Consider the following 26,321-nt stretch of genomic DNA (forward strand, 5'->3'; position numbering starts at 1 on the left):
ATTGATAAGTTTGATAATATCTCTCCCTGTCTTCAAAAAGTTCCTCATCCTCTCCCTACCACCCCCCTTTCACCTACTCTTTTTATCAGCAGTAACATCCAAAAGAAGCTGCCTATGCCTGAGAGCGGCTAGCAGGGTGTGTAGTATGCTTAGAAACTCTCCTGCTGACATTCACAAATGTAGAAGAAATATGATGACGATTTGAGGAAGCACCTTCTTGATAGAAAATGACTTTAATTTTTAAAATGAGCCCTGTTCATATGCTTTTGAAATCACCAAGCCTTTTCGTGTACATTTCAAATGGAAAGGTACAAATTTGTGACCAAAGCCTCTGATTTCATGACTTCATTTTTTACATTTCCTCATTATTATTATTACTAGGCATTCAATAGGATTTTTCCATTATGAAAAGGACCTTCTTTCTCTGAGCGCCTAGAAGTGCCAGGAGTATTCTTCAAGAACTGAACAGATGTCTTTATATCTTTATTAGTGTGCTTCCCAGCAACCTACCATTTGCTTTATTGTTAGCTGTTTAAATGTCGGCGAGTACGCGGGGATTGATATATGAGACTGATTCATCTCCAAAATCTAATTTTAACCTTTCAGAGTAGAGAAGAGAAAACTAACTGACCCACTTGAAGCTTTAAAAGAGAAATACTTGAGACCTTCTCCAGGATTCTTATTTCACCCGCAAGTAAGTATTTTGAATTTGAGACTTCAAGCTTGTAAACTAACTTGTTGATCCTGAAAAGCAGGTGCAATGAAATGAAAGAAATCTTGAGAACACTAGGATTTCCTATGACGCTGGTGTGGAAGAACACAGGAAATTCTAGCAGAATTAAAACCCAAGCTCTTTAAAGAAAAAGTAGTTAATATGTGTGAAAAAACAACATGGTTTTGCTGTTAAATTATTCTCTGTTAACGACTTACTGAGCCAAAGTGTATTTTAGAGTGAGCAGAATTCAGTTAAGAAATTAAATATTGAAGTTGCCTTTCATGTTAAAACATTTGTGATAGTAAGAAATGGATCGTAGTGTGACTTGTCCCGAACTCATGACGGTCGTTCATGTTCTTTCAGTGCTTAGATAAAAACAGGAAATGAGTCTACCTGACAAGTTGTTACCATAGAGGGTGAAGGAATTTATCTAGAGACCACTGGGCATTCCAGCAAAATTCTGTAATTGCACAAGAATTCACCACAATACACAGAGCTATTTGCTGGATGGAGTTGTGTCCATTTATCAAAATATGTACAGTTTCTCACTGCAAGGAAAATACAAAGCAGCGTTATCTAATTGGTTCATCTTTATGTCCCTACATATTTGGTCATGTTTTAAAAAGCTGACTTACGTATCAATAAAAATGCGGGGAATTGTATTGAAAGAAGAAATATGTAAACATCTTGAGTCTGGTTTCTTAATGATATTTTATTTTTTGTTTACTTATTATTAAGGATATAAGCTTTGGTCTATAGATAGTAAGCAAAATTTTTATGAAAATGCTTGAAAACAGAGTTAACTGATTTGTTCTGTTTCAATATATTCAAACCAAAAATTACGCTCCTCTAATAAAATTGGTGGAATTCTATGCAAGCTGTCTTATAGAACGTTATGAGCTAATTAAATTAAATCATGGGATATGACTCTTCCCTCCACCTTTCATGCCCCTGCCACCACCTCTTCTTTCTTCATTTTTTAAAGTACTTTCCTAAATTTTGGACATCAAAGTATGAGAGCTGAAATACCATATTCTGGGTTAGCTGGAGAAATCTATCATTGCTCAAAAATTCTATTTTAAACTGCAAACATATATGATTTAGTATTAAAGGGGTTAGAAATATTCTAGTTAGTATTCATTTTGTGTAGGAAGACTAAGGAATGATATCATTTATTAAATTATTTGATGGAAAAGAGACAAGTTTTAAAATAGTAAATGTTTATCGGGTGCTTATTTTCCACATTTAGGTTGACCTAAATTGACTTGCCAGCCTCATGAGCTAAAAAAACTGAACATAATGTGCGTTTTGTGTCAGATATTACACAAAAGTATGTCTCTCTTGATAACTTCCTAACTAAATGCTTATAAGGATATTATAGTTATCTACATTTAATCACAATAAATCAAGTGGTTTTCATATTCTAATTATCTTTAAAATCTAGTCATTAATCATTTCAAAATTAAATGCTGTGAGTACATGGTATAAGGGAGGGGGGAAAAAAGCCACTGGGATTCAGTGTCTTTGAGTGACTCAGTCTATTGGCTCTTAGTTTCCTTACCTGTCAGATGAGGGAGTTGGGTGTAAGGTCCCTGTCCTCTCTGAAGTTCAGATTTCTAGCAAGCTAAGGTAAATTTACTGGTTCAGAAGATGGGCAGTTTTATCTATCAATATCTTTATATGTGCATGCAGCTGTTGTAAATATAGTATATACATGTATGGAGGTTCCTTAAAAAACTAAAAATAGAACTACCATACGACCCAGCAATCCCACTACTGGGCATATACCCTGAGAAAACCATAATTCAAAAAGAGTCATGTACCACAATGTCCACTGCAGCTCTATTTACAATAGCCAGGACGTGGAAGCAACCTAAGTGTCCATCAACAGATGAATGGATAAAGAAGATGTGGCACATATATACAATGGAATATTACTCAGCCATAAAAGGAAACGAAAGTGAGTTATTTGTAGTGAGGTGGATGGACCTAGAGACTATCATACAGAGTGAATAAGTCAGAAAGAGAAAAACAAATACCACATGCTAACACATGTATATATAGAATAAAAAAAAATGGTTCTGAAGAACGTAGGGGCAGGACAGGAGTAAAGATGCAGACATAGAAATTAGACTTGAGGACAAAGGGAGGGGGAAGGGTAAGCTGGGATGAAGTGAGAGAGTGGCATGGACATATATACACTACCAAATGTAAAATAGATAGCTAGTGGGAAGCAGCCACATAGCACAGGGAGATCAGCTCGGTGCTTTGTGACCACCTAGAGGGGTGAGATAGGGAGGGTGGGAGGGAGACGCAAGAGGGAGGGGATATGGGGATATATGTGTATGTACAGCTGACTCACTTTGTTATAAAGCAGAAACTAGCACACCATTTTAAAGCAATTATACTCCAATAAAGATGTTAAAAAATGAATTAAAAATATAGTATATACATGTTTTTAATCAAATAATATTAATATAAGAAAATCTGCTATGTTTTAAGATTCCCAAAGTTAACGAAGGACCACAAAATATGAGACGCATGTACAGTGCTTGGAGTACAGCAATCACCCACTCAGACCATTGAAAATATGCCTGTGGGAGTCACAGCGGCAGAGTGTTTTCTTCCCACACCAGAATGTCGCGTCTTGGTATAGGGAACTGCCCACTGCTGCGTGTTGCTATAAGAACAGGACCTAACAGTGATATTCAGCTATTTAACACATCATATGTGATGAATACCGATCAATCAGAATGGACTCCTGCCATTCTGGAGCCGGGTCCTGGAAGCCCTTGCTGCACCAACTGTTCATGCTTTAGTTGCTGGCCAGTGGGCTGTCTGAAGGGTCTTTTGGGAGGAGGCCAGGGCTGCAGGAGGACATTCAGGGTAGTTGGGGCAGAGGCTATTTACCAAAGACTACAGAAATATTTCATTATTTTGATAACCATGGTGGCTTTTTTCCTGTGTTAGGGCTGTGTATCAGTGGGATACAGGTGGCATAAAAAGCGTAGCCTGAGAGAAGCTTGGGTCACTCAGTTTTCACCAACTGTTCAGACCAGTCTGTTCTTTCAGAAAATCTGCCTCAAATGTTCTGAAGTTTCAGCAGAACGTTTTCGTTCTTTCTAGTCCTCTATCAATTCTGTCCTAGCCTCAAGATCTACTTTCCTACAAACAAACAAATGAAAACAAAGAGAAACTGCCCAGGATTTGGGGCCAGAAATAACCGCTTTAGAACTGGCTTTCCTACTTATTCACAAAAATGCTTTGGTTTTGAGCAATGTAATTCATCTCTCTGAGCCTTCTCTATCAGTGTAATGGGAACACCCCTCCAGCCTTACCAGGGGAGCTGCAAGGATTAGTGAGATCACGTACATAATGTGTTTAGCGTTGTGCTTGGCATATGGAAGGACCTAGATGAGGAAAAGCTCTTATTATTATTGGTTGCAGAAGTATTCCATTTTGAATATAAAAGGGTGTCAGTAAAATACCCTCCTGCCATCCCCCGAGCCCAGTCTCTTTGGTGGGGCTATACCAAGTATCTAGAAGTCCTTGGAAAGATGCTTACTGTGTTCTTCGTGCTGCCTTGTTGGGCAGCAATCAGGGTGGCACAGAGCAAGAAGCCAAGATGGAAGGACTTGCCTCTGCTCCCAGGGCTTGCCATGATTTTGTAGCTAGATAAGTGCTTGGTTAAGACCGTTCACTGCTTCATTTTTCATTTAAAATATATTGGAGCAAATCACGTGGTCCCTCTGGGCCTTCTGTAACTTCATCTTCAGAATGAGAATAATACCTAGCCTATCTACTTCTCAGTGTTATTATAATAATGAAGAGGAGACCACATGTTCTTGATGCTTCAGGGAAAAGCTATATGTAGATAGATATGTAAATGCTTTAGTAGTGGTATTCTCTGGGCAATTTTTTGTATGTCTTTGTATTCTGGCCTCCTCCTTCCCCAGTGCATTTAATATTTATTAAATGTTATTGAAAGATTATTAGTCCATCTTACTGCTTTTTGGAATAATGTATATTTTTCAAATCCTTGTCAAAAATACCCCAAACATATAGGAACACATACATCAAAATCAAAAGGTAAATGCTGGTTTTATCATTCTTAGGGTCTAAATTCTTCTCAGTTCAGTTCTTAAAGAAGTATGTTTGCTCTGTCGGGCCACTGGAGGACTATTTAGCTTTCTATTTTTCTCTTACAAATAAGTTAGTTTAATATAGGGGTGAAACAAACACTACAGAGGTTCTTCCTGAATATGTGGTTGAAAATTACTTGTGGAGTCTCAGATTATAATTTTGAAAAGAAGATGACAGCCACAGGAGGTGAGATGGAGGAAATGATATTACCATGTGATCTTTGGAATGTCCATTTCATTGGGTGCTTTGCATTTTGGGTACTTTGCATTCACTTCGATAGCTCATTTGAATGGCCGTAGATATCACTTGGCAATTATACTATTATAAAAGTGGCTATTATTCCTTTGTTTGATTTTCCTATACGTTAAATATTATTTTTGGTTATTTATATATTTCATTTTCAGATGTTTGGCTTTGTGTTGATCTGCAACAGAGACTCTATTTTACTTCCATTTCTGTCCTTTATACATTCGTTTTTTGAATTTTCTTCCTTTAAAATGTCTACTTGCTACTGTATCCCAAGGAACTGGGAAAAAGACTAAGGTCTTTTCCCAAGTTATCATTTATATATGGGTGTGAAAATCACTTAAGTCTTTTGCCTTTCATCTTCTTTCGTGCTTTCAACAAGTGTTTCTTGTGTTAGATTTCTTCTGTGATAAACCTTTCATCATTAAAAACTGTGCATCTTCCTTACTGAAGATACCATAATCTAAGAAAGCAAGATATATCCCCTTTAACCAACCAAAATGATATTTTTGTTTGTTTGTTTTTGTTTTTGTTTTTTTGCTGTATGTGGGCCTCTCACTGTTGTGGCCTCTCCCGTTGCGGAGCGCAGGCTCCGGACGCACAGGCCCAGCGGCCATGGCTCACGGGTCCAGCCGCTCCGCGGCATGTGGGATCCTCCTAGACCGGGGCACGAACCCGCATCCCCTGCATCGGCAGGCGGACTCCCAACCACTGCGCCACCAGGGAAGCCACAAAATGATATTTTTAAAGATGTAACATTTGTGTTTTCTGATAGAGCTTCTAACTCACTGAAGTTTTCTCCATTGATTCTTGTCATAAATTGTCATAAATAACTTGACATTTGTAGTTCTTTTCATTAATATCCTTCAGTGTTTGGCCTACTGATGGTCCCAGTCCCATCCTAGTAGAAGTCAAGCAGTTTTTTTCCAAGGACATTACTTTTTTGTTACTCAGTGATTCACATTTGAGTAAATATCTTTTCTTTGTTACTAACATTGTAAAAATGCAAGAGACTATATCTTTTTTGCAGGAAATTGCTTAATTTTTAGTTATTAAAGTAAAATTTAGGAATCTTGTTTTGCAGTGAGTACAAACAGGTAAAAAGGAAGTATCTACTTTGCTATTTAAGATTTGATAGTAAGTAGTATTTAGCTCTCTTGGAAATAAGCACATTCTGGTTTATAACCATGATTCTAAAATTTAATTTAGGTAAATAGAGGAAACTCAGCAGTGTTATAAAATTATTAATTTTCATTTCCAAAGCTTTTACTCAAGGTATTGTTACATGATAAGCAAAAATTACTTAGTATAAATGTTAATTTCTCAAAGGATAGATTGCAATAAAGATACTGATACAGAAGTAATTTTTTGTTTTTTGTTTCAATTTTGCTCCCAGTTCCAACTGCCTGATCAGAGAACTTGGGTAAGTTTCCTACTTATATTTTTGACTAAAATAACGTAGAATTAAAAGGAAAACAACTTATAAGTTGCCATACAGACAAAGAATTCTGAGCCCTTTCCATAAAATGATATGGCTTTAGCAGATAGATTTCCAGCTTTGTCAAGCTGCAGAATACTTTCAGTTATAATTGGGCATTTAGTGTGCTATAAATTGTTTACAGAAAGTTTATTCTCTAAATCTGACCCATTCCATGTAATTATACCTTGATGTAGAACTCTTTCTGGGTACTTTGGAGCATGTTGTTAAAAGGGACTTCAAGATGGGTCACTAAGTGGAAACAACCATTATTTGGGGGAGCCTGACCAGCATGTTAAAGATGCTTATGATAAAGCCTTCAAAAGGATAAAACCTGAACTTATGTGTAGACACAAGATGACATTGGAATTCACATTCATATAACCTGGGGCAGAACTTGGTTCTGGCTATGTGGAGTCCTAAGACTAAATGTTTAAAAATCTTTATCTAACTAGTGAATGTATCCTTTAGCATTGGGTCCATTTCCTCAACTTTCTTTTTTTTTTAAAGTTTAAAAAAATTTTATTGGAGTATAGTTGATTTACAATGTTGTGTTAGTTTCAAGTGTACAGCAAAGTGAATCAGTTATACATATACATATATCCATGCTTTTTAAAGATGATTTTTCCATATAGGCTATTACGGAATATTGAGTAGAGTTCCCTGTGCTATACAGTAGGTTCTTATTAGTTACCTATTTTATATATAGTAGTGTGTATATGTCAATCCCAATCTCCCAATTTATCCCTCCCCCTCAACCTTCAATTAACGTTTCCAGATACAGTCAGTTGACATCAGTAGGGGAAAACTTTATTTTTTATTCAAGATACAAAGAATACTATTTATTTACTTTTCACTACCAAATAAACCTTGAGTCAATGGAAATATATGTAAATAACATATATTACAAAATCTCCTCTAAGTGTATGTGCTTTTACTCCTTCATTCCCCTTCCTCTTCACTCAAAATTATCCTGATTCTGAAGTATGGGCAGAATCTTGGAATGTAGTTAAATTTTCCTTTAGTCACCATATAATTATATATAAATTATTTTAAGTTAGAGCACTTTGGCAGTCACCTATTTCCTCTATCTGATGTTAGTTTTCCTTTTAGAACAGAAGTTCTTCTATTTTATTTCTTCTGTGGAATATGTGATGAATTGTGATTTTTCTCATCCTATCAACTTTTAAGGATTAAGTTCATTTATTTCCAAAGTATAAGAGTAGAGAGACAGAAACTTCCTTATTAGGCAAAGCTGTGCTGTAGACAGCGTTGTTCTTTCATTATCCTGGCTTATATTTCCAGTGTTTCTTGTCTGCCTCTCCTGGCAAAGGTCTGTCCAGAATATCGTACGTCATCGTCCTCATTATTTCTAACGTAGAGTATTACTTGCTAGTAGCTTTGCTGTTAGGCGCTTCAAGCATAAGGTGCTGTCTCCTACACAAATGGCCAGTGCTTCTACCAACTTACAAAGCCAGTTCAGATTTTAAGTTAGACACCCTTTCCTGATAGTACAATGGTATAGCAACGGCCATTGCAATGCTTTGGAAACACTCCCATTCTTTGACTCATAGGTTTTTCAAAGCAATAATTTATATTTGTACTATAAAATATAGATATTAGTGGAAAGTAGTAAAATATTAAAGTTTATAATTTTGAGTGGTTAAAAAACCCTATAATTTTATAATCATAACTGCAGAATGTGATATGTGGGATGAGACAACCATAAAATATGAATATGTATTTCTCCCCCAAATGGCCATGATTTTAAGATTTCTCTAGTTATCAAGTGAATAAATATAGAAAACTACCAAATCTACAAACTTTCCCATCATAAGTTATTTATGAAAAGTTAGTTATTTTATGATAAAGCCATGTGTAATCTAATTTGTGAAACATTAGGTCACATAATTCATGGTGCCATTGGACATATCATTTTGTATAATCAGATTGTCACTTTAATAGTTTTAATGAGAAACTTCTTTATGTCATCAATTATTGGCTGCCAGATAAAAAATGTTAAGCTAAGTGCTTCAGACCCAGTTGATGATATCTTGCCTGCTGAAATGTTTTTACAAATACTAACTTTATTTGACGAGAGAGATAGCTACATTTTTTGGTAGGAGCTAGGGAATTGTGTCTAAATATTAGTTTGCGTCAGTATAAAGTTAATAGCCCCTTGGGGACTGGAAGGGGGTGAAATGACTTCCTTTTCCAGACATCTGGCTGCAGATACCATCAACAACTACAATATATGTAAATAAAAATTACTGTTCCATAGGAAAAAAGCTGTCATTTACTGATCGGAGATTAGCCTACGACATTAATAGGACAGAGGGCAATACGTTTTTAAAATATATGATGTGATTTTTCCTCCTTTTTTCCCCCATTCTCAGCAAATGTCCTCTTCATTGTAGTACACATTGTTCCCCCTTCATTGGTTTCTTCATAGTTGAAAAGTATATCCAGCTAGATTCTGTTTCATTTATCCCAATTCATCTTGGTTTTTAAAATACCAAGTCAGACTTTAAAATGAATGTCAAAACTTACCACTTCTACAAAATGCATGTTATTCCAAGAGGAGTATCGCATGAGTCAGCCCAGATAGCTAGAGAAAGTTGAGGTTTGGACCCATACATTAGATAAAACTCATCTTAATCCAACACCTTAATCCAAGATATGGACCAGGGCTGATTGTTGGTCACAGAATGGCTAAACTACCCCAACTAGCAGATGTCTAAGTCACTTTTTTAAAAAATTAATTTTTATTGGAGTCTAGTTGATTTATAATGCTGTATTAGTTTCAGGTGTACAGCAAAGTGAATCAGTTATACATATACATATGTCCACTCTTTTTCAGATTCTTTTCCCATATAGGTCATTACAGAGCATTGAGTAGAGTTCCCTGTGCTGTACAGTAGGTTCTTATTAATCTATTTTATACATAGTAGTGTCTATATGTCAATCTAAGTCACTTCTATCTGTCCTAATGGAGAAACTTACTCTTTTCAGCTGATGTCAAGTGCTGTGAGAGCAAATCTTTGGAAGATGAGAGGAAGGATTCAGCGATGGCTTTTATGTTGTTTCTGTGGTTGCTAGCCGGAAAGAAAGTGGAGAGGGGGTGTGTGTCTGCATATGTGGCTCACTTCCCATCTTTCTTCTCTCCCTCTTCCCCACTCTAACTTAATCCTCTTTTCATTTGACACCCCAAGCCAAAGGTGTGGGGTGGCTTATAAGAGAGGCGCTTGGGTAACCCCTATTCTTTTTCTTATTATCTTTAAGAATGTTGTTACTTAGTCATCAAGTCCATACTATATTTTGTTATTTCTTAATGCTTTTCCCAAATTGAAACAGTTTGAGGTGAAGTAATCACAGTGATCTTCCTTTAAAAGGAGCTATTAGCAGCTACTAAAGCAAGACACATTTCTCAACAGCCAATTGCTCTTAAATAACTTGAAGGACTTGTAGTTTATATGTGCTGGAGATGAAAGCCGAGAATAATGATAGTCATGAGTAAGCTATTTTCCATATAAAAGGAAAGTGTTTCTACAAGATGTATTGCCCCAGGAATCTGAGTGTGTCGGCAGGGCGGACACTCAAATGATTTAAAACCACTAGATAATGAAACTTTACTCAAATATTAAATGTACATAAATAAAACATTTATAACCATCACCCATGCACTTATTATTTTTCCCAACAAATATATGCGGTCATGCCCCTTACCCCTGCTTGTTACTGCTAATCAGCTTGAAGGCCAGAGGTCATTTTTCACTCAGACAATTTATTCCATGGAGGGTGGGATATCAGAATGATTTTCTGCAAGCAACAATTAAAAGGAATAAATGCAAATAAAATAGTATCATAAAATATTTCTGGATTGATTTTTAATAAATAAAATCCAAAGTAATATGAAAATGCTAATGCTCTGGTTAGAGGGGGATAATGACCATATTCAGCAGGGACAGAGTTTCCTTCAACCTCTATAAGCAGCAGCATCATTTTATATCTCTGCCCTGTGATCAGTATGTGTCAGAATCCTTCATAGTGACAAATGTGCTGTCTGCTTGCATCTGTGGAGAATGTTTTAGCAGCTGAGTGATTATGAATCAGACCCCTGAGCTTATAGCCCCTACCGCCTCCCAGTGAGTTCACATTTGTCGTCTGACAAGTAAATGTATCTTGACTTTCCTCTGAGATTTTTTTGCACCGTGTGTGATGAAAGACATTTGGCAAATTGGCAGTGGTACCCTGTACATTGCAATTTGTAGCTAGCATTAGGAGTCTGGGCATGAAATGAGAGGGCAGGCTCCAGGATAAAGGGAAAAGAAAGAAAGCTAACTACAACATGAATAGTCATTTGAAGAATCAAGCATACAATATTCCCTTTGTAAGAAGAGAATCATGTTTAGGCCATTTGGTTAAGATTTTGCTCCAGTTTAAGAAGTCAGTGGTATTCTGTCCGGCTGTGTGTCCGCGGAGTATAAATTTTGTTAATTTTCTTTTTGAGTATGAAGTGTTGCCTTTTATTTTTAACCTGGACTCATAATAAATTGGAACTCCAGCTCTGTCTTACCATCTTATCAGCAAAAGAATCTTTTTCTTGGGTTGATCGGTTACTTGAATGTATAGTTGTTAACATTTTTAATCCTTGCATGGGGTCTTCTGGTCTACCGCCCCAGCCTTTTGAGAAACAGAGTGCAAACACCTTTTAAACAGCTTTGTGAGTTCTCCAGTGGCATAGTGCCCTGAGAACCAAATAAACAATGGGTGAGTTGATTTTACAAGATGGCCTGAGAGTTTGCTTTTTCTTCTTAAAAATTCAATAGTAAGCAGCTTCCAAATAAAACGTGAGCATGGGGGAAACAACATTTTGGGAGGGTTGAAGGAAAGGTGAGGGAGTCTGTCTAACTATAGACAGTAAGGATCAAGCTGCCATTGAAAGTAAATGCCATCCTCTGTCTATGACTGTCAAATATGTGTGCAGGTAGACAAAAACTTGAAGATTATAAGCAAAATAAATTAGGTTATTTGAGGGGAAGAACCAGGCAGGATAGTTTTTCTTCAAGAATACTGCTCTAAGAGTTTGGTCATACTTACAATGCCCATGCCAGGTTATGTGAAGTTATGATAATATATCATGAACTGTCATTTCAACTTAATCTTTGCCCAGGACAAATGAATATTTCACCAAAATTCTTTGTACATAATCGCACTTAAAAGTCTAGTATATCCAGATATTAATTTAACGTAAAGCACTGTTTACACATTTAATTTTTTCCTTCTGCATTGCATACATTTGGCTAAAGCTATAACTTTGGAACACCTGATGTTTTTCATGCTGTGAGTTCTTTTCATGGGACTCCCTACTTCCTATGGTTTTTATTACCTAGACAAGGCATACAGGATCTCTTGCTATAATTTCCAGTTTACTATTTTTTTTTTACCGTTTATTCGGAAATCTCACAGACTGAGAAGATGGTGGACTTGTGTCCCAAAGAACCATCTTGCCAGAGTTAGATTCAAGCTTCTTTTATACTAAAAAGGGAGGGAGTAAAGTCAAACATTTCCTGGTTCCAGTCAGCCTCTGGAGGGGATGTATTAATTTCTTCCTTCTTGCAGTCATTCACAGGTGGGCCTGGTGATTGTTGATAGCATGATACTAATGTTGTCTCTTAATTTAATAAAAAATCTAACCGCTTTATTCTCTCTCATGTATTTCATTGCTCAATTTTATATCAAATTATTACAAAATGGTCTAACTAAGGGCTTATGGAAAAGTTCACTTGGCATTTTGTAAGCTTGATTCTACCTTTGTTATCTTTAAGATCAATGAATTCTCTCATTTGTTTAATATTGGGACACTACGATCTCTTTCTACAGCCCCTTGCATTCAGCAGATTTGATGCTTCCCTCTCATTAATCTGTTCTTGGTTTGCTAGAGATAATTACAGAAGGGAGGATGTCTGCCCCATCCTTCATGGTCTTGTGCTTTTTGCCTTTCAGATGTCGGCTATTGAAAACATGGCGGAGAAGCTGGAGAGCTTCAGTGCCCTGAAACCTGAGGCCAGTGAACTTCTACAGTCGGTTCCCTCCATGTTCAACTTCAGAGCTCCTCCCAGCGCCCTGCCAGAGAACCTCCTGCGGAAAGGAAAGGAACGCTATACCTGCAGGTAACTGCAAAGTTAATCATGGCCTGCTTTCCAAAAATCTCCCCTCTGATTTCAAAAGGCCCTGCTGTTTGTTTTGGAAATTATTCTTGATTGGATGATTAATAGCAACCATGATAGATCTCAAGCACTTCAAAGTACTCTTTATTTAGTGGGATATAAAAATAGTGGTTTAAAAAAATTATTATTAAATGAAAATTTTAACACAGGCCATTTGGTTGTGATAAATGAGGTTGGAAATGGTCCAAATGCTATCTACTTGTTTCACTTTGATATTTATGAATTTCTTTCACAGTTAATTATTTTCATCCAAAGGTATAATACTACTGTCCTCAAGCATATATTTATTAATTGTCATGGCATTGAAGAATAAGGCTATTAATGAAGGACAAATAAGGTCGATAAGTGAAGAAAACTAGTTAATAAGTTCCTTGTTATCAGTAGTACAGTAAAGCTCTTTTTTGGTTTCTGTTTTCTTTTTTAATAAATCATACTTACAATTTCTGAATTGTCTTCAGAAATTTGTGGCATCTGACTCAGGCATATCAATTTATCTGCTGTTTGGAAAATGTGTCACTTTCTTTCCAGAAAAGCTTTTATAGGAACCTACCTTGATGGATGAGGTCTTAGAATCTTGTCTGATCTGATACCACTCAATGTACAGAGAGTGGTCACTGTGCCTAACACGTAAAATGAGTTGAAACATTTGAAATCTGTTTACATCAACCCAGAATCACAGGCTCTTGTCATTTTTTAATCCCCTTGTCTGGTTCAGTTTTGTGAATGTAAAGATACAGAGTTAATAAAAGAGGAGCATGGGGGTCATCAAAACTCAAGTCTGTTTTCATAAACTGCTTGCTTATGCATGAGCAAATTCAACCGGATCTCATAACGCAGTCTTTATTTGTAGAGTTATTTATATCTGTAGAATGGCTTTGTTGCAAATTTTAAATACCAAAGACATGTGAGTTCCATGCGAGATTAATTAATTCAGGAATAAGCATCTGGCTTCTATGCAGCTTGAGTGGAATACAGTCAATTGTGCTGACTTTCTCTTATAAACATCTTTTCATAATAGATACTGTGGCAAGATTTTTCCAAGATCTGCGAACCTGACACGGCACTTGAGAACCCACACAGGAGAGCAGCCTTACAGGTTTGACAATGATTTTTACTAAATGTCTTGATAAATATTGTAATAAAGTAGGCTCATTGCCAGAATTTTAAAAGAGGCTATTTTTGTGAATGTCTGTCTGTTCAGTTTTGAGTCAAAGAAGAATTAACTAATGGCTGGGGTTAAAATTTAGAAAAGTCCTAATTTCTTGAATCGTCTTCTTATATCTCAGTTTAAAAGTTCTAGCAGTGTCTAGTATAGAATAAGCGTTTAAGAACTGTTATACATTTTTAAAATTAAGTGCTCTCTCTCCTCAGTGATTCATGCCATTTTAATTGACAATAATCATAATCTTGCAGCCTCCCTCTTCCAAGCCTTAAATCTCTGCTAGGAATTAACAACCCGGACATATCTTTGTTTTCCCAGTACAGCTAAGTCAATGTCTACAGGTCCCATTAGGAGGTTTAAAGAATAAATTTTAAACCTGGAGAGGAGGAAGAAAAGGGAGCTAGGGGTAGAACAGATAAAATAGAATACATTATAGGAAGGGAGCAATTCTGTCAACAGTTTCTCAAGTGCTTCTTAGCTTATTCTCTTAAGTGTCAAAATTAGCCATATGACACATGGCACCTGTGTTTAATTTTAATATTATTGTTTACTAACAAACGAAACTAACCACCATTCTCCATTCCAGTTTTAAAATATCACCGACATTGTTGAATGTGTATGCCTTGCACACAGTATTAGGTACTCATGAATATTTCTTCAAAGAATGAATGTTATTTATCTTAAGTAATATCGTAATTTTATTCTGCTTTGAAATTCTTATGCATTGCATATGTGTAAAATTATTTTTGTCTGAATGCTTTTGTCATTAAAATAAATGAATTATCAGCTTTCAAAGACTTTTTTTTACATACGAGGATAAGAAAATGGGCAGACCAATGTTCATTTGAAGATTGTTCAAATTTTAGGAGAAATTTTAGGAGAAAACTGGAGGGACTTAAACTCAGAAAAGAATAAAGTATTTTCTTAAATTCGTTGCTTTCCTACATGTTTTGTAAATCACTAATCATAAGTGATATTTATAAATGACTTTATATGTGATAGAATGTACTTGATATAGTAGGTCTCAGAGAGATATAAAAATGGGATGTGTTAGATGATTTCCCTTTTTTGAGAAAATGTCACATCCAAGGAATTCTGCTTAAGTGGAGGAAAGATTTCCACACTTACATTTTGTTATGGCCAAGGGTCTGGTACGCGACTATGATACCATGCTCATTTTACTCTTTTTTTGTACCTGAATTCAGTGGTTTCATTCTACCCTGTAAACGGTGCTATTATTGTACGTATATTTTTAAAAACGCAAACCAGAATTTTTCATAGCTGAAGACCTTAAACAGTTACTTGTCCAGCTCTTCTGTTTTACAAGTAAAAAAATTTAGATCCAGGGATGCTAATTGCCTTCTGTAAGGTCTGGTATTAATAGACCCAAAATTAAAACCCAGTTCTGGAACTCTCAAGTCAGCGTTTTTAATCTCATACCATGATCTGAAAGGCTCCCTTGACCCCTGTGTTTACATCCAGTAACCAGGAAGGCTTAATCGTGTATGCTCACGCGTGTGTTATGTATTCCTGTTTAGAATTTCTGAAACTTAGGCTCTGAATTGAGCTGTTTCTTGACCACCAACTAATTTACTGGAATAGAATGGAATGATTATTATTTAGGAGCACTCAGACATTTGGCCAAGATATTAGCAGAGGAAAGATACAAAGTAACAGATGGTTTTTGGTTAAAACTTCCTTATTGACTGATTCTATTAGAGTGGATGATATTTATTGGATTTACAGCTTCTGTGCCTATAAGCAGACAGTTGGAAGCGTGTCAAAGTCAAAATCTCTCTTCCTCATGATTTGTGCAGAAAATATTTTGAGTGAAAATTTTTCTAAAAAGTTTGATAGGAGTTTAAGTTTTCTCTATCAGTGTTTCCTAGGTTATTCTGCTTAGGACAACACAACTGTGCTAACTGTACCATGGTTCTCATTGCAGTGGGCCTTGGAAGTTCAAAGAAAGCCAAGAGTCCATATATATATTTTTTCAAAAACAGAGGCTTAAATATTACAACTACTATCAATGTGGGATTTTACCCATTTTAAAGTTAATATTATTAATTTAAATTTGAGGAACCTCATGGTGCCAGAATGGTGTTTTAGGAGGGAAATTGAATCAGCCCTTGAGTAGGTTTACTGATACGATGACAATGTAACTAGTTTAACAGATTTATTTCCCCACCGAACTAACTGGACATCTGGCCTCATGTAGAGACAGCCATAAAGCCCAAACACTTTGAATGGAGTGGGGCAGTTTCTGATGTAGAGTCCCTCGAACTGCTGAGTCTGCATTCAGAAGTGGGAGAAGGGCCCTTCACACACGGAAGAATGAGTTTCGGATTTTTTGGATGCTAAGTTAGAAATTTTCACTTGAAAGTTATCTAGAGAAAGTTGATTTTTCCTTTTACGCAACACATGTACCAAAAAATCATGTAAACAGACAATGCACCCTTTAAAATGCCAGAGGAGAAAATCTTGTCATTTATCACTTTTCTTCCTCACCATAAGAGCTGGTGGGAAGGGGAGAGGGTGGGAGGTTACATTTTTATTTTGTGACTGAAGGAGAACTTCAGTAATTTATGATTTTTTATCTTAAATATCATGGAAGGCAGAAACAATTAGCCAGGCAATAATATGTACTTTCCTGAAAAAACTGACCTGATTCAGAACTGCCACAGACTCTAGGAAAAATAAAAGTGGAAAACTGGGGGGAATCCAGAGAGAGGGGGTTAGCAAAGACCTTGTGTTTTTATCCGAAAAGGAGAATTTAGTGGTACTCTTTCTTTTGTGACGGTTTAAACGTTAACACAATAAAGGCTTTGGGGGCCCCTAATAACTATAGATTATGAAAATCGGTATCTTTGGTATCAGACTAAACTATTACATTGCCCCAGTTTTAAGAGTTTGGAACCTTTATTGTTATTTTGGAGAAGATAACAGAATTTCTCCTTCAGGATTAGCAATTGAGAAAATGAATTGACTAAGAAATTATTTAATCAGGCTCAGAAGTTTCGAATTAAAAAATGATCTTTTTACTTTATTTGAACAATATGTGAGTCTGTTTCATGTTTGTTTACAGAAGATTTAATTGTATTGTCCTAAGCAGAAGGTAAAACAAAACTACTATTTCTTAATATTTTTAATTTTGTGAGCTTTACTTGAAGTATTAGAACTGATTACCTTCATAAACTTGTGATTTTATTATGGTGTTTTATGAAGTATTTTATTATGGTTTTTTATGAAGTCATGAAAATCTTTAATGCAATCAAAGTCTATTTATTGGAATTGAAATCTTGGCTGTGTGGATAGTAATCTTCTCTGCAGTGATAGTTTCGGAGATCTGGTTTGCTTGTCTTGAGAACTCTCTTTTGATTTGCTTGCGAATATTCGTTCTGTGTTTGTTTTTCAGATGCAAGTACTGTGACAGGTCATTCAGCATATCTTCTAACCTGCAGCGGCATGTTCGCAACATCCACAATAAAGAGAAGCCCTTTAAGTGTCACTTATGTGATAGGTGTTTTGGTCAACAAACCAACTTAGACAGACACCTAAAGAAGCACGAGAATGGGAACATGTCTGGTAGGTCATCAATTGCGTTTTGAGGAGGAGATGGTAGCTTATTTTTCTTATTTTAAAAGACAGCTGTGAGCATTCTCCCGTTCCGCTTTGACACGAGAATCAGATCCTGTTGTGCAAATTTGCAGCACGTTTCCCTTGAGATTTTTGAATGAAGTGAATGATGTGATCGTTGAATAATATACAGCTCAGAGCTTTATGTGGATGATTTTATTTTCTCCTGGATTCATCTCAGTGGGCAGTCTCAAGCGAAGAGAACCATGACCCGAACTCACCGGAGACTCATGAACCAAGGTTTCCTAAATTGCAGAGAACGATCTTTCCATCTATTGGCACAGAACGTGGCCCCCAGCCTGGCAGGATGACCACAGTGGAGCCCCAGGATGCCACGCTCTTGAGTATTAACCTAGAAACCATGGCTGCTTTTGCAGAAGGCCTGCAGTTCAGAGGACCTCTCCAGGGGACCCTGTTTAGAGATGAGTGATTGAAGACTGTCAACATGATCAGAGTAACCCGTAGTGAATGATAGTGGTGTGTGGTTTTGGTCACAAATTCCAATGTAGAATTAAGTGAAAAGTGGCAAAAAACTAGGCTTCCCTTAACCCAGACGTACCAGCGCATAGTTAGCAGAAGACATGGTAGGTTTTCTTGCCTTTGGTTTCTAATGCTTAGATAATAAACGATTAACGAATGCTTAGCAGCTGGCATGTGTGTGTGAAACCAACTTATGTAGCCATAATTTGTTTCTAGAGAATTAAGGAAATGACTTAGAAGTGAGGAGAGGGGTTGTGCATGCCGCTCCTGAAAAGGATTTTAGGAACAGAGAAAAGTTGGGTTTATACAAAGTAGTAATCTTTACTGAAGGAAATTATTTTATTATTAATCCGTCCTCTGTTGTATGGGAACATTGCTTATGCTTTTGAATGAACTATATACTCTTCGTTTCCCTTAAAGCCAAAAATCTAATGATCATGGTTTTAAAATATTGGACTTTAGAGGCAGAAGTCTAATCCAATACACAAAAGTGGCTACACTTTCTTACAGTATACCACTATAATTTTTCTAGTCAAAATTATTTCAGAAGATAAATAAGTTAAAGATATAATGTGTCAAATTTGAATACTTGTTTTTTGGTCCAGGTTATAACTTTGTTAAGCTGAGGGGTGTTCTAACCTCTTGTTTTTGTCATCTAGACTATTGTGATGAACTATTAAACTGTAGATATTTTGTGGGCACGCTAAACAGCATGAAGCAAATGTTACTATAAAGTTTGACCACATGTTATACAGTGTTTATAATTTGTAAATTTATGGAAACTTTAGAATAATCTGTGATACAGGTATTTTGATTCTAATTTTATAGGTAAGGAAGCTGACAATCATTCTGTAATCCACAGACTCAATATTGTCCTCTTAATACTATACCACAACTGTCTCTCGACTGGTGTGTTCTGAGTCTACCCACGGCTTAATCCACCAAATCAAGATGCAGTATTTCCAGCATGTGTTCAGTCTTTATTTGATAACATACTTTAGCACAGGGGCAATAAATACATATTGACTGCAACCAGGTATACAGTTTCTTCTGCAGAATGTATGTAAGACCTCTCTATAATTTGCCTCACCCCATATTCTCATTCTACAAATTAAAATGTTCCCATCTCATTCTACAAAAAGGAGGAAGCTAGTGGGAGAAACGGCATCTTTGGGTGACTGTATCTCACTATTTCAATGGTTCAAAATAGTCCCCATTCCTCACTGGCATGGGTACTGAGGTAAAATTGGGAAGACTGTGACCTCCTAAAGTTATCATTATTAATATTTGAAAAAGCCTGTTTTAGGAAACAGCACTGATCAAATGAAGAAGGTATGAGATTCAAAATAAGTTGCCCTATAAATAATAGTCTTTTTCACAAAAGGCTCTCTCTCCCCTCAGGTACGGCCACATCGTCGCCTCATTCTGAACTGGAAAGTACAGGTGCGATTCTCGATGACAAGGAAGATGCTTACTTCACAGAAATTCGAAATTTCATCGGGAATAGCAACCATAGCAGCCAGTCTCCCAGGAACACAGAAGAGAGGTAAAGCTTGTTTTTTCCTCTTTAAAGTCGATGATTTCGCAAATGAACGTTTTCAAATACATTTGCAGTGCTCACTCTTGTGACACGACTTTACTCCTGCCACCAATGGCTGGTATTTATTTAGTGCAGATTAAATACCAAATGGTCTTCTAAGCACTTTATATTATTAGTTAACTTAATTACCCTAATAACCCTATGAGACAGCGACTACTGTTATATAATTTTATCAGTGCAGGAATGGAGACATCAAAGGTTAAATAATTTGCCCAAGGTCACCTAAGTAATAAATGGGATTCAACTGGGCTCTGTGGTTCCAGAGCCCAGGCTTTTACCACCATTCTGTTCTGCCTCTCTTGATAGCTAATTAGAATATTTTATCAAAACTTTCCAACTAGAAGGGAAAGCCACCACAGGGGTTCAGTTGAATCACTGGCTAACAGCGGTTACTATTATAGATCATATGATATATCATGTATACAGAGAGTATGTGACTATATATATTATATGACTATATATATATATGTATGTATATGTATCTGTATATATTTATACATACTGTAGATATTTACATATAAAATACTTACTGAATGTCATCCAAATGTCTTTTTAGAAACCGTTTGTGGCTTCTGAATAAGATTCTATCCCTTCCTTGTATGCTCGCAGATGCATCCTCATTTAATTCTGGCACGTTTGTTTCAGTGGGTATACTCACCCTTGTTTTTAAGGTGCACTGGCTCCCTCTTGTCATTATCAACATCAGGCACATATGGCTTAATTCATATAGAAAATCTTTTAATGATGCTGATAATGAATACTTATCTAGTATTTTACATTTTATGTGATGTAAATGAAACATTATTTTACCCAAACTACCGGGTTTAATTTTTCTTATCTATAAGTTACAATTAAATATCTGATATTGAGAACTATGTTGTTCTGAATATAACTATCCAATGGCCTATTAAATTAGCATGCTGCAATGTACATTTTAATGTAACAGGAAATTCATGAAAGTTCCATGACTTTTTATCATGCAAGGGTTATTGTTAGTGTTCTCTATCTTTGATGCTATTAAAAGTCAAAGTTAATTGTTTTAGATACTTTTTTCCATTAAGGCAAGTATCAAATAAACATTATTTTCCAAGATAACATAAAAATATATGACCACTCTGTTCTTCAACTTGTATAAAATTGTTTCTAAGGGAACAAGGAGAGAATATCTGCTATTGCATGACTCTTCCCAGCCTCTCAGAAGTCTGATAAAACTATAACTTTGTGCAGTTGGATGTCTTTCCCTCTGCTTGCCCATGTGTGTGTGTGTGTGTGTGTGTGTGTGTGTGTGTGTGTGTGTGTGTGTGAGTGTGAGAGAGAGAGAGAGAGAGAGAGAGAGAGAGGTGAGGCAGATATCAGAAGTACAAAGTACTAAAGACAAGTAAGAAAGACAGTCATGATCTTTTGATAATTTTGACATTTTGTTAGTGACAGTTACATGATACAAATAAGAAATCGCGAACAAAAAGCACCATTTGTGTTCTGAGACTCCTATTCAGATTTCGAGCCCTTAGCTGGAGATTTGTGAACCATAAAGCTGCAACATCTGGCTTCAACATGTCTAAACAGCATAGAAGTAAGAAGACTGAGTCATCCAACTTTTCTCCCCTCAACTCCTATCAGACTACTTTTGATGAATAATTTAACCCCCATAAATTGCCACATTTGAAAGCATAATTAACAAATAGGTTTTCTTAATCACGTTGGCTTTGTTACTTTTGGTTTTCATCCATGCACTCTTTTGTTCTTTTACTTTTTCTTTCATTTCTTTAAAACAACAATTTCGATCCATTCAAGCTAGCAAGTTGGCAGTGTAACTGGAAACTAATAATTTATGTCTGTGCAAAACATGTTTTCATCATTCTTTGATAAAAGAGGTTAAGAGACGGATTGTATAAAAAAACTTAATGATGATATGACTTTTTCTGGTCAAATGAATTTTTACTGTGTACATCTGTCACATCCACAATTGTTTTATTTATGTATTTTTTTTGCTCTGAGAAATCTAAGTATTAAATTATACTCATTTTTTTAAATGTGGGAAAGTGATGGGGGTCTATCGCTGATACCTGATTTTCCATAATCTGAAAAATAGTTACATTAAATGTGAAAATTGTACATGACTGTAACAATAATTTAGCAGTCTCAGCAAGTTTTCTGAATTAGTAAATAGGTAAAGGAGCAAGACAAAATTGAAAGATTCTGAATGGCCCAGGAATCAGGACACCTGGATGCCTAGGATGAGTTAATTTCTATCAAGCTTTCTGTACTTGGGCAACTGCCTTAACTTCCCTGATCATATATCTTTAAAAGGAGGAAATTAGGAAGAGAGATTTAAAACATTTATAATTGTTTTATAACAGTTTCAACTTTAAAACCTTACAGCGAAACTTAAATTCAAGTTACACATATTTTAATGTTTACTTTAAAGCCTGAAAAGCTTATCCTAGTTTCATAAATGCCCTCAAAAGTTTTAAACGGGGACTTCTATGTTATTAAGTTTCTTTTATAATTAAACTTTCGAAGCATGTATTGCAATCCTTGCCACCACAGACTAAAATATCACAGATGGCTTTTTAAATATAATAGTCTTCTTTTGCATCATTATGTTATACACACTTGCTAAGTAAGCTTCAAAAGATATTTGTACAATTACATTTTTATATCATTTCCCACCCCAATGTTATCCTGGGAAACAAGGAATTTTTTTACATTCAGATCATCCAGGATAATTTGAACAAAGTACGAATAAATGAGCACTCAAACACTTTCAAGTCTCAGTAGAGTGTTTAAGTGCCGTATACCCACCAATGTCACCTAGAAATAGCAAATACTGGTTAGTCCTTGGCAGCTATTTTAACATTTTCTTTGAACTCTTAGATTCACTTGAAGCACGTGTATTGAAGCTTTGGCAGTGTTGCTCAGGGGTATGGGTTTTCCAGAAATCTGTTCTTTTAAATGGTGCATACTTATATGGTAATTAGGTAATTTTACTTAGAGAAAACCTTTGTGTGCTTTTTATATCCTATATAACAATATCATTTATCAAGCAAAGGCCTGATAAGAAATAGGAGACCGAGATTATTTTCCCAGTTCGACCAGAGGCTCTATTTATAATCTGAATAATCACACAATTATTTTTTTTCTTCATTTTCTCATTTGTGAGGTTACATTGTTTTCCCATGGTTACCATAAAGCCTAAACAATAAAAAATTTGCTCTACAAATGTTGAAAATTAAATTGTTGCTAGGAAGACGTGATAATAGAGCTAACTGCACGTTTACAAATGATACCAGCAATTGAATCTCTTTCTTTTTTATGCTTTTGAAAGAATGAATGGCAGTCACTTTAAAGATGAAAAGGCTTTGGTGACCAGTCAAAATTCAGACTTACTGGATGATGAAGAGGTGGAAGACGAGGTGTTGTTAGATGAGGAGGATGAAGACAATGATATTACTGGGAAAACAGGAAAGGAACCAGGGACAAGTACTTTACATGAAGGAAACCATGAGGATGACTACGAAGACACCAGCGCCCTGGAGATGAGTTGCAAGGCGTCCCCAATGAGGTGAGAAGCAAAAGTAGATCCACATAGGGTTACAATCCCTGCTGCTGTGTTCTTCCATTAGTGCACTATTCCAGGTGCTAAGCAATTTGCGAGCAATAAATTATAAAAACTAAACTTGAATTAGCAAGGCATACACAGTGGATTAATTTTTAAAAGATGGAAGCAAAGTGGCCATCAACATAATCCGCAAGCATAAAAATACATCAGTATTGGTGAAACTCTGATTAACCTGAGGAAGGAAGGGTAAAATGAGAGCTACACAAGTACACAATCACTTATTTAGACTCTACCTATTTCTCCTCAAAGAAAAATAGAGATTTCAACATTATCTAATTTATTCAATTTATCTGGTGTGTTATTATTCAATATTATTGAGATAAATTTCACTTTACTTGATATATTTGGAATCTATATAGATGATAGATATTTAAATGGAAAAAATTAGCCCAATAGTTAAATTGATGGGAATATTATATTTTCATAGGGATAATTGGTGTCAAACGAGTATAATCGTAACTGGCTTTATTTTAAATGGAAATTATAAACATATGAACTCTGTCTCCACTGCATTGCTGACTTCCCATGTCATTGACTTTAATTCTTTATCTCAAATATACTCTTGCTTTAGTCATGAAAAATCTGAAAAGAAATATATTTATAAGATAGAATATTTGTAAGCTTTTTAAAGAACCCAAGAATTGATGCAGGCTACTTTCTACTGCAAATATAATATGTTTGACAAGTGTATAGACTCAAATGAAAAGTGATTTGGTTGGATATCAAACTGAAAAAGAAAAAAAAACCCTCTGTGCTTTCCCATTGGTTCATTTTAGGTATAAAGAGGAAGAATATAAAACTGGACTTTCTGCTCTAGATCATATAAGGCACTTCACAGATAGCCTCAAAATGAGGAAAATGGAAGATAATCAATATACTGAAGCTGAGGTGTCTTCTTTCAGTGCTTCCCATGTGCCAGAGGAACTTAAACAGCCGTTACACAGAAAGTCCAAATCACAGGTACATACTCTCCTACAGTATAGCATCCTGATGACATTGTGCCTTTGACACCAAAGGCGGATACCCTTTGCAATGTTCTAGAATCTGAGCAGGCTCAGATGCTTTACTCAAAACGTTCAAATCTTTGTCTATGACCGAATCCAAAATAGTCAACCCCTACGGCAATTAATATGACTGGGTTCTGCACAGAAATTTCTGTGTCAAACCCTGACCTCCAATAATCCCTTTCCTCTGCAATTACATTGCCTTTGTATAGATGGTCCATAATGTTCACTTGCACCTATTTGTATATTACTTCAGAGTTATTTTCTAATGCTTTGTGTCTATAATTTTTGTCAGCCTAATTGCATTTTGAGATTTTTGGAAAGTGAATTCTGTCCTCTATTTTTGTTTCTTACTGTACATAATTAATAAACAACTCATCTAATGATAGAATTTAGGAGTAAACAGAGGGTCAGAGATGAAATGAATTGCCAAAAGTCTGTAGCAACTTAATGGCAAACCTGGAGATAAACCCTATCGATTTTTATTGAATGAATGAATGAATGAATGAGTGGTACCCAAGTTCATTGAGGTCTATAGCAATCTATCAGCACTATGGTGGCCAAAATAAATCCATTTAAGGATCTATAAATACCACTGAACATAGCCTCAGTTCTTTTTTCACAAAAAAGGGAAGTCAGTCCTTTCTACTTGACATCTGCACTCAACCAGGTTGTTTATCCAGGTCCATTTCTTTCTTTAGAAAGAAAAAAGAAACTTTCTGTTGTTATATCTGTTGGTCACTTTGGTCTAATTGTTTGATCCAGAGTTCATTTTAGAGGTGGCCTGACATATCAAACCATGTGACCATATTAACTCCTACATCTGGAAATTTCTTATGTGGATGAGATGTTTTGCACTGGTCTTAACAGCAAATGTGGTCATATCGCGACTAAAGTGGGGAAAACACTCCAGTGGGATAATACAAGTTTGAAAGTATCAGTAAAGTCAATAAAAAGTCTTAAGATATCATGTATGGTAATAGGCAACATAAATGTTCTTTCTGAATTGAAGTGAAAGCACCCAGCCTCAACTCTGGAGTTGCCTAGCTTCATGAGCTTGAGAACATCACTTCACAACTATGGGTATCATTTCCTCATTGTAAAGTGGGGTGAGTGGAGAAGATGTCTAATGTCCCTTCCTGCTCTATCATTGAATGAGGATAAAAATGAAATTTTCATTTTCTAACATTAAAAGTAAACCAGAGGCTTCCCTGGTGGCGCAGTGGTTGGGAGTCCGCCTGCTGATGCAGGGGACGCGGGTTCGTGCCCCGGTCCGGGAAGATCCCACATGCTGCGGAGCGGCGGGGCCCGTGAGCCATGGCCGCTGAGCCGGCGCGTCCGGAGCCTGTGCTCCGCAACGCGAGAGGCCACAACAGTGAGAGGCCCGCGTACCGCAAAAAAAAAAAAAAAAAAAAAAAAAAAAAAAAAAAAAAAAAAAGCAAACCAGCCAGAGTAGACATCTCATTCTCACATGGAGACAGCCGTGAGAAGTGTCTAATATATTTTTTTAACTCTTGATTTCCCGTTCTTCCTTGCTAGTGGATCAGAGAAACTGGGGGAGCCAGCTTTTCTTTCTTTTTCTAAAATTTCTTTTAATTATTCCACCCCAAATTATGACATTATAAGGCACAATACCTGAAAATTCCTGAAACTGTCACAGTGATAGAAAGCAAAGGGTCCTGGGAACTTAAAGATAATGGAAATGATGTATTTCAGTACCAGCATTTTGGTATATAAAGTCCCGGCCCAGCTGGGCTAACAATTACCTTCACAAGAAATACTTGCATGTTGCAATTTTAGCTCATATTTTTATTATTACTTGATAATGTCATATATATATCAATCTGAAGATGGTCATGCCTTTTTGCAAACTGACTTTGTTTCATGAGACTTCATTCATTCATTCAGTTTTCATTAACTGTCAGTTATGTGCTCAGCACTGATCCTCGTGCATGAAAATGTTTATTTCCTTTGATTACCAAAAGGCAGACATTCCATATTTATCA

The 26,321-nt window shown here is 36.1% G+C and overlaps 1 protein-coding gene across 8 annotated transcripts in view; it reads left to right on the forward strand.

Moving 5' to 3' along the window:
* Window positions 1–26,321, forward strand: part of MECOM (MDS1 and EVI1 complex locus) — a 284,830-nt gene that overhangs the window by 254,827 nt on the left and 3,682 nt on the right. For 5 of the 8 annotated variants that reach the window (XM_024753119.1, XM_024753123.1, XM_024753126.1 and 2 more), the window contains exons 8-15: window positions 607–694; window positions 6,501–6,527; window positions 12,588–12,754; window positions 13,830–13,907; window positions 17,389–17,558; window positions 19,491–19,635; window positions 23,018–23,254; window positions 24,088–24,271. In XM_024753119.1, the coding sequence (XP_024608887.1) occupies window positions 607–694; window positions 6,501–6,527; window positions 12,588–12,754; window positions 13,830–13,907; window positions 17,389–17,558; window positions 19,491–19,635; window positions 23,018–23,254; window positions 24,088–24,271 (1,096 nt within the window). The remainder of the gene's footprint in view (window positions 1–606; window positions 695–6,500; window positions 6,528–12,587; window positions 12,755–13,829; window positions 13,908–17,388; window positions 17,559–19,490; window positions 19,636–23,017; window positions 23,255–24,087; window positions 24,272–26,321) is intronic. The other 3 variants (XM_024753124.1, XM_024753120.1, XM_024753127.1) reach the window with 1 other exon arrangement.

The sequence above is a fragment of the Neophocaena asiaeorientalis genome, unplaced genomic scaffold (assembly GCF_003031525.2).
Source record: "Neophocaena asiaeorientalis asiaeorientalis breed wild unplaced genomic scaffold, Neophocaena_asiaeorientalis_V1.1 scaffold560, whole genome shotgun sequence".
Taxonomy (NCBI): domain Eukaryota; kingdom Metazoa; phylum Chordata; class Mammalia; order Artiodactyla; family Phocoenidae; genus Neophocaena; species Neophocaena asiaeorientalis.